The 10,198-nt window shown below is 37.5% G+C and overlaps 1 protein-coding gene across 1 annotated transcript; it reads left to right on the top strand.

Annotated features, from left to right (window-relative positions):
- On the top strand, nt 1-1,253 carry LOC137653258 (actin-2, muscle-specific-like). Its single transcript, XM_068386629.1, has one exon. It carries the CDS (start codon nt 28-30, stop codon nt 1,159-1,161), a length of 1,134 nt encoding a protein of 377 aa, XP_068242730.1. The 5' UTR covers nt 1-27; the 3' UTR covers nt 1,162-1,253.
- Nucleotides 1,254-10,198: the final 8,945 nt, after the last annotated feature.

Consider the following 10,198-nt stretch of genomic DNA (forward strand, 5'->3'; position numbering starts at 1 on the left):
TGTTTGACTCAATAACCAACCACCACCATGTGTGACGACGAAGACGCCGCGGTACTCATCTGCGACAATGGCTCCGGTCTTGTCAAGGCTGGCTTCGCCGGTGATGACGCTCCCCGAGCTGTCTTCCCCTCCATCGTTGGCCGTGCCCGTCACCAGGGTGTGATGGTCGGTATGGGTCAGAAGGACGCCTACGTCGGTGATGAGGCCCAGAGCAAGCGTGGTATCCTCACTCTTAAGTACCCCATTGAGCATGGTATCATCACCAACTGGGACGACATGGAGAAGGTTTGGTACCACACCTTCTACAATGAACTCCGTGTTGCCCCCGAGGAGTGCCCCACCATGCTTACTGAGGCTCCCCTCAACCCAAAGGCCAACCGTGAGAAGATGACCCAGATCATGTTTGAGGCCTTCAACATGCCCGCCACTTACATTTGTATCCAGGCTGTCCTCTCCCTCTACGCCTCTGGTCGTACCACTGGTGAAGTTTGCGACTCTGGTGATGGTGTCTCCCACATGGTGCCCGTCTATGAAGGTTTCGCTCTTCCCCACGCCATCCTCCGTCTGGACTTGGCTGGTCGCGACATCACCAACTACTTGATGAAGATCATGACTGAGCGTGGCTACTCCTTCACCACCACCGCTGAACGTGAAATCGTCCGTGACATCAAGGAGAAGCTTTGCTACATCGCTCTGGACTTCGAGAGTGAGATGAACACTGCTGCTGCTTCCTCCTCCATTGACAAGTCCTACGAACTTCCTGACGGTCAGGTCATCACCATCGGCAACGAACGTTTCCGTGCTCCCGAGTCCCTGTTCCAGCCTTCCTTCCTAGGTATGGAATCTGCTGGTGTTCACGAAGTCGTCCACAACTCCATCATGAGGTGCGACATTGACATCAGGAAGGACCTTTTGGCCAACATTGTCATGTCTGGTGGTTCCACCATGTACGCTGGTATTGCTGACAGGATGCAGAAGGAAATCACTTCTCTTGCTCCATCCACCATCAAGGTCAAGATCATCGCTCCCCCTGAGAGGAAGTACTCCGTATGGATCGGTGGTTCCATCCTTGGTTCTCTGTCCACCTTCCAGGCCTTGTGGATCACCAAGGAGGAATACGACGAGTCTGGCCCCGGCATTGTTCACCGCAAGTGCTTCTAAACATAAGAATTCATATTATTTATATTTTTAAAAATATCTTCATTCCGTGATAAAAGAATGACGTTCTTTTATATGCAATAAAAGGTTTTGGAGATTTATGTATGTTTTTTCTTACTTCCTGTTCCCTAATTTGCGTTTTGGCATTGATAGCAGAAGATGATACCTTCAGGGATTTTAATGGTATCTCGGTAAGAAATTATACTGAAACAACCGCAACTGCCATCCGGCACTTTACAATATAACTGGATAACACATAATCTTCCTAACAGTTGCAATGATCTGATGAAATTTGTATCTCTATTAAATTTTAACCTGAATATGGTAACGGGGTATGAAAGTGGCATTTGAAATTTATTTATATTTTTATTTAAGTTTACGATTTTTTTCCAATAAACATTTTAGTAGCCATGTGTGAAAATATCTATTGAAATTTTTCATTGGCTAATGTAAGCTGTGTAATAAAGGAGGATTTAAGGATATAATCCAGAGAAATTAAACTATAGAAGTACTGCAAGATTTGGTAATATAATGTATTTTATCAATAAATATGAAGTTATAACTATAGATAATTACAATTAATTTCTTATGACAATATTTAATTTCTCCATATTAAAGGCCGCAATTGGAAAGTATATTGCTAGATTGTTAACTTTGCACTTGACATGCATTGGACCTGTTTTAGAAGACAAATAAAAATTGTGATGTAAAAATAACTTTTCAAAACTGTACTACCATATTCAGTTTTAATGCTACATCGTAGCTTGTGATAATTATGATTATTGCGATGCAAAAGCAACTAATTATTACATATTTATAATACAAGCAACTTATTAAAGGGTAAAGCATCATATAAAGAAGATGTGTAGATATCAAGCCGCAGCCTTTACAATAGGAATATGGTTACAAAGTCAGTAATGGCTTCCTTAGGGTTGTGGTTTCCTGTTGGTACGTCCTTGCCTGGTGATCGCCAGACTGGGGTTCGAGTCCCGCTCAAAGTCGGTAAGTCCTTTAGCCGCTGCAACCTTACCATCCTTGAGAGCTAAGGATGGAGGATTTGGTGGAGCCTATGGGTTAATCTGCTGAGTTATCAGCAGCCATTGCCTGGCCCTCCTTGGTCCTAGCTTGGGTGGGAAGGAGGCTTGGGCGCTGATCATATGAATACATGGTCAGTCTCTAGGGCATTACCCTGCTTGATAGGACATTGTCACTGTCCCTTGCTTCTGCCATTAATGAGTGGCCTTTAAAACTTTTAATAGACATATGTTTAGATATTTGCCTCAGTTTTGAAACAAATAAATAAAAAATATCTGCATCGGTCGCTTACATTTGAGTAGGTTTTTATTTATAATATGCATGATATAGTTATTAATGATTTTACATATAAGTTTTTTCTGAAATACAGAGAACTCTTTGCTGCTTTCGTAGTATTCTAGAGAAACTTCATTTATTAAAAAAAGAAATATGAAAAAGCTAATGATTCTCTTTTATATTTACAGCCTATTGCTGAAGAACGATAGCATAACTACTTTCTTGAATATCAATTTTCGATCAGTTAATTCTCTTTATACCGTGAAATTATCTATATATAATGGTTATGTTATAGGAATCATACCTTGCCTCATAATTATTTGAAAGAATGACTGGTGATACTATAACATGTGCTCTTTACAATCAAATGACAGCGTCTGTTCCATAGATATCAGTGTTTTGTGTATTACTGCTTATCACAAATAAAGCAACAGCCAAATAATTTGAATGAACTGGCATTGAGATTGTTGCTGGTTGTAAGAGAAGGAATTTATTTGCATAATATATGCATGCATATATACACGGACATATAACCTACAGTGTGTGTGACATGTATGTTATTATTATTATTATTATTATTATTATTATTATTATTATTATTATTATTATTATTCCAGCTAAGCTATAACCCTAGTTGCAAAAGCAGTGCTTATAAACCCAAGGGCTCCAACAGGGAAAACAGAGTGGATGTGTCTATCAAAAGTATGTTTCCAATTAAGAATCCCATCTAAAATTTTATACTCCTATAAAGTTAAAGTGGCCTTTTCAATGCAAAGATCTGGATGTTGAGGAGCCACTGTCCTTGATGTATGTACAATCATGTTTAGTCTTCTTTGGGGTCAAAACCAGGTAAAGACCTTTTGGCCCCCAAAAGTTACAGACCAATATCACTGTTATGCATCACATATAGGTTATATGAACGCTGGATTATGGCACGAATATCTAGAAATGTCGAAGGAAAATTATCACTCGGCCAAGAAGGCTGCTGACCAGGCCGATCATGCTGCAATCAGGTTCTGAACTTAACTCGGTACATTGAGGGTGGATTTGAGAAGAAACAAATCACTGGGGCAGCCTTTGTAGACCTTACAGCTGCATACGATACTGTCAATCATTGGGCACGCCTAAATGTGGCCGTAACAGTTGAAGATGCCATCATAGTACGAATCATTGAGTCACTCTTTGTAAATTGACGGTTCTTTGTAGATTTGAATGGCAAGAAAAGCAGGTGGAGGTCCCAAAAGAACTCTCTCCTGCAGGCCTCTGTAGTGGCTCCCATTTTGTTTAAAATTTATGCAAATGACCAACTAGAGTTTCAGGATATGCAAAAATTCATATATGCAGACGACCTATTCATTGCCACACATTCACGATCTTTTGAAGAAGTAGAGAAGAGATTATCAAGAGCGTTATCATCTCTCTCAGTATATTATAAAAAATGGCACTTCTTTGCAAACTCTAGCAAAACGCAGGTGTATGCAGTCCACCTTAACAATCACGAAGCTAACCAGAAAATAAAGATCATAGGGGAAAATAATGAATTAGATATCCAATAAGATCCAGTATATCTAGGTGTTACTCTCGACAGAACTTTTAGCTTAAAAGAACACACATACAAACTAAAAAAAAAAACTACTAACAAGAAACATCCTACGTAGCAAATAAGCCAACAAGAGCTTTCGAGCAGATCCAAAAAAAAAAAAAAAAAAAATCTAAAGCAAACAGCTCTAGCAATCTGCTATTATACTGCAGAATATTGTTCACCAGTGTGGGTAAGATTGTGCCACGCAGCAGAAGAGAATCCAGAGCTTAATAGAGACTGTCGAATAATCACTGACACATTAAATGCATCTCCCCTACCATCTCTTTATAGACTGGCTAGTATTACACTACCTCAAGTTCGACGAGATGCTATTACCAAAAATGAAATGGTCAAACAGGCGAATGATCCAAAGCATCCACTTCATGGACATCAGGCAACAAGACAGAGACTAAAATCAAGAAAAAGCTTCATGGTCGTGGAGGGTGCTGAACATCTAAACCATTTTTCCTACAGATTGATGAAATGGAGGAAGAGTGACTGTAATTCAACCAACAAAGCACTACCTTACCCTATCAAACACCTACCTTGTGGAGCGTCTCTCAACAGAAAGGAGTGGATCACTTTAAATAGAGCAAGATCCAAGGTTGGGAAAACAGGAGATAGACTTCAGCAGTGGGGATATGTCACCAATGTTGATTGCCCCTGTGGCGAATCGCCCCAGACCACTGGGACCTGCTTGTTCTGATGTAAATTTACAGGAAGTAAATGACAGAGCCATCCATTGGATACTCTATTTGTACGATAAGATATGATGAATGAAGCGATCAACTTTATGCCCCTTATTTTGAACCATGTACCAATTTATAAAATTCATTAACCATAGGTTTACATTCAGGAAATGAAATTGATAGAGTAGCATCATCTGCATATCCAACAAGCTGGTTTTCTACGCCAAACAACAGATATGAGAAGTAGTGGACTGAGAACACTACTTCGAGGACCACTAGATATTACATTCCTATGGTCCATATGGTAAGTGTCAACAAATACTCTTTTTCCATCTATTACTTGAATATTTAGTAATTATACTAAGAAGAAACTCAAACACTTCCATCAGTTTAAGTTTATAGAGTAAAGGCAAGTAAAAGCACTAAAATCAAGACCGAATATACAAACTTCCTAACCACAATCAAGGTATTTCTGTACAGTATTGGAAATTGTAAGAGGAGCATCACATGCTCCATGGCCTTTGCCAAAGCTAAAGTGCAAACTATGGAACAGATGACGATCTTCAGCATATATATTGCAACGTTTTGTCAAAAGAAGTTTACAAACTTTAGTTAAATTGAGAGATATGAAAGTTGGGTGGTAATCATCAGCTCTTGTGCTACAAAGAACACAGTCACCCAATCGAATAACATTACCAATTATTGTTATCATTATTATTATTACTAGCCAAGCCACTTAACCTGTTTGGAAAGGCAGAATGTTACAAGCCCAAGGGCTCCATACGGGGATAGTATCCTATTGGAGAGAGCGAATAATGGAATAGCAATAATACGAGACTTATGTCAACCTACTCAACATAAATGTGTTTACAAAATATTTGAAATTCCTAAGTTCCACTAATTCAACTGCGGATTATGAAGATCATTCCACAATCTGGTGACAGCTGGATTAAAACATCTAGAATATTTTGTAGTATTGTGCCTTATGAAGGTGACGTAAAGATATATTTATTACTGCAGTCTGGATGGTACAGTATTGGAATATTTAGGTGCAATAGATGATATGAATTACGAAAAAATATTTTGTTACATTCATAAATAACTAACTGAATGGCAGGGGCAGCGATTAATATCCAGATCAGGAATAAGAAATTTATTAAACTGCAAGTTTCTTTCTAACGAATTAAGATGAGAGTCAGCAACTGAAGACCAGACAGGCGAACAATACTCGAAACGGCGCAGAATGAATGAATAAAATTTCATAACGATAAACTGACCATCGAAAATCTTAAAAGTCCTTCTCAATAAGCCATTTTTGGAGGCCAATGGAAGAAAAATCTGACCGAATGTGTTTCTCAAAAGTAAATTTGCAATAAAAGATAATACCTAGAATTTTATATTACCTATATATATTGTTAAAGAGACATTGTCAATGCAAAGATCTGGATGTTGAGGAGCCACTGTTTTCGACCTATTTACAATCATACTTTGAGTTTTGTTAGGGTTCAACTCCATTCCCCATAATTATCACCATGCACTCATTTTAGCTGGATTTCATTAAAGAGATTCTGCAACCATATGTTTGCATTCAAAAGATGGAATTGAAGAAAAGACAGTAAAATAATCTGCATATACAACGAGTTTGTTTTCTAGGCCAAACCCTATATCATATATGTACAGTATAAGTAGTCGGCCAATTACACTACCTTAAGGAACACCAGATATTACATACCTATAGTCACTATGGTATCCATCAAATACTAATCTCTTCAATCTATTACTTAATAATTCAGTAATGACGTTAAGAAATTCCGACCCACTCCCATTTATTTTAGTCTAATAACAATGGTCTCGTGATTAACACGGTCAGAGTCAGTACTAAAATAACGCCAATTATTCGAACTTCTTGATCACAATCAAAAGATTTATGTACATTTTTATTATTATTATTATTATTATTATTATTATTATTATTATTATTATTAGAGAAACTGCAACCCTACTTGGAAAAGCTGGATGCTACAAGCCCTGTGGATCAAACATGGAAAGTAACCCAGTGAGGACAGGAAATAAAGAAATAAATAGATAAGATATAATGAATAAAAAATAAAAACTATTTTGACATCTATGTCAACCTGTTCAACAGAAAACCATTTGTAAGAAGTTAGAACTTCCAAAGTTTCATTGATTCAATCAGCAGATTAGTAAAATCGTTCCACAATCTGGTCACAGCCGGAATAAAACTTCTTGGGTACTGTCTATTGAGCCTTTTGATAGAGAAGGCTATTATGCTAGAATTAACTGCATACCTACTATTACGTACATTATGGTACACTCTGGGATGATCTGAATACGAGGGATGGTCAGAATAATTGAAATATCTTATGCAATACGCACAAAGAACTAGCTGAATAACGGTGCCAGAGATTAATATTCAGATCAGAAATAAGATATAATTTCTATTAAAACTACCCAAGAGAGGAATTGCACCGATTCCCTTGAAGATGATTTACAAAATAAGAATCTTTAAATTCTCATTTCTTAGAGATATAACTTATTATGCAAGGAAAGTCACATTTTACATTTTGCATAACTGATAATACCATATCACTGTGCTGCAAAGGTTTTAAAGGTTTCTAATGAATGACAAAGGCAAGGGAGAGTGACAATGCCTTAGAGATTCACCATATATCATATGATCAGCTCCCAAGCCCCCTTTCCACCAAAGTTAGGACCAGGGAGGGCCAGGCAATGATATCAGCAGGTAGACCCATAGGTTCCCTCAAACTTCCCATCCATAGCTCACAAGGATGGCGAGGATCCAGACACTACAAAAAACTATCGAGTTTGAGCGTAACTCGATCTCCCGTCCAGCAGAACGTCAGGCAGGGACGTTTCCAGTAAGCCACCACAACCTTAGTGTTGTCAGGTGTATGAGGAAAGACGAGAATGTATAAGGAGTGGGCCACACTATTCGGTGTATGCCTAGGCAAAGGAAAAATGATTCGTAACCAGAAAGGGATCCAATCACTATGTAGTACAAGAAGGTTTAATGTAGTACTATCTGGCCAGTCAAACGACCCAATAACTCTCTCTTGCTAGTATCTCAGCGCGTGCCTAGTGCCTTTGCCAAACTACCACTTGTACATAATTTTTTTAGTCCAGAAGAATTTAGGAAAAAAAAATGTTGATTTGATACAATGAAATACGTCATATTGATTGCAAGGTAACCTCATCTGGCAATATCATTCCTTCAATACGATATTAAACATTAGAAGGAATTAACTACCCTAAACCCATGCGTTCCTTTTAACTAAGAAAGTCTTCAATATCTGGTCCATTAGATTTAGATACACCATGCCCGTCACAGATTTCGTGATTAGTATATATTTTTTTGTTTTATACGTCTTTATCGCTTGTGTTGATTGACTGTTATCTTAATCAGCAAGTTCAGTACGCTGGTCGTAAGCATTCATTATACAAAGCAGTGTTACTCTCCGGGGATTTTTCCAATTATATAGCATAAATTATAATCTATTATATTACACGTAACCGGACAAAAGTCTCTCTCTCTCTCTCTCTCTCTCTCTCTCTCTCTCTCTCTCTCTCTCTCTCTCTCTCTCTCTCTCTCTCTCTCCTGATCGTCATATATCAGTTTACATCAAGGCATGACCATCAAGAAATATCTTCTCTCTGTATGAAAACATTGCATTTTGTTACATATCACATTTTTCCTCAAAGGTAATGGTAAGGCTTAAGGGCCAGTGAACTATGTTTTCAACCTTTTTTTTTATTGCGAATTGGCTTAGAGACGGATAATTAAACTCGAGGTAAGCAACTGTTTTTAACCGATGACAGGTGTTCGCTGACCATTCCACATTCTGAGAGCAAAAGGAAGTTCAATGTGGGCTACGTCTGTGTGTCGGTTTTGATTTGGCTCAGGTGTGGAAAAATGCAACGATGGGATTAAGAAGTCCCAACCTAGTATATAAAGAGATGTGGTTGACCAGGTAACCATAGTCAACAGGACTCGGGCACGGTAGGTGTTGCGGTCTCGTAGGATTGGAGTGTGTAACGTGTAATATGTTGAAGTGAAAAGTGAAGTTTTGAATCTTTTTATTCTGTTACTTTGTATCATACGATCGATATACAATGCAAAGGCACTTGATATAACCGTGCGATACCCAACGTCTAGTATGCAATTCGTTTTCCGTTTGCTAGAATTGTGCGTGATGGGTGTGAGAGTTATGAAAATAAGATTGATTTCAGTGTTTCTTTTGTAAATGGATTTGTATTATCAGCAACGACGATGCGTACTTTTGTTTATCAAGATCATTCATAAATGGTTTGCTCAGCCAAATTTCGGTAAATTTTTGCACTACATTTTTATCATAAAAGTAATATATATTTACTATGAATTCAGTAAATAAGAAGAGAGACTTCTTTGATTGTATCGCAATGCTGAAAGTCAAGAGCAGGGAACGAAAGATGGAGATGGAAATAGGACCAAGAAAAGTATTGAAATCATTTGTTTGATATGTTTTACTAAGGAGTTTGCACCAAGATTAATGAGCAGACATATTTATAAGTTTTATCTGAATGTTAAGACTTGATAAAAAGATAGTATTGATTGGTGATTATTTGAGACGAACGTAACAGATAACACTCGTGCAAAACGACAAGGCTTCTAATATCTTGACTTATTGTAAAGGTGTTGTAATAATTGCCAAATAATACACACGGCACTTTAGAAGAACGATAAAACAAGTATCTTCTCTTGAAACAATGTTCTATTGTGCTTCCGAAAAATATACTCAAATAATAAAACAGTAGAACATTAAAAGTAACCGTTCTAACGCGCATAGAATTGTGAAATGGAATAGTATATGCAGTCAAGGTACCTGTTTCAAGCCAAAGTAAAAATGTAGAGCATAATTTGATTTAGGATTTCTTAATGTTTCTTGGCCTAAATTTGCGTAAAGATATATTTTCATTGCACTTAATCAAACTATTTGTAAAGTTCTACTACTACAAACTGTACAGATGTTGTGACTGAGCTGAGAGTTTATGACTGTTTAACTATGTAAATCCAAGTGATATTATCTTAAGATATTCTCTCTCTCTCTCTCTCTCTCTCTCTCTCTCTCTCTCTCTCTCTCTCTCTCTCTCTCTCTCTTTCTCTTTTGATTATTTACGAATTAGAGGTAGAAATCAAACTATTGTATATTTTTCTCTTTTCTCATGCTCATTACTTTATGCGGGTTTGTTACACATTTATAATTAAATATTTATAATAATCCTCATTAAATGTTTTAATCTCTCTCTCTCTCTCTCTCTCTCTCTCTCTCTCTCTCTCTCTCTCTCTCTCTCTCTCTCTCTCTCGTTTTATGTTCCTTAGACTCAAGAAACTTATATTTCCAAAAACTATACATGCCATTGTATTTTCGTTATAGGCTAC

This window comes from Palaemon carinicauda, chromosome 14 (genome assembly GCF_036898095.1).
Source record: "Palaemon carinicauda isolate YSFRI2023 chromosome 14, ASM3689809v2, whole genome shotgun sequence".
NCBI classification, from domain to species: Eukaryota; Metazoa; Arthropoda; class Malacostraca; order Decapoda; family Palaemonidae; genus Palaemon; species Palaemon carinicauda.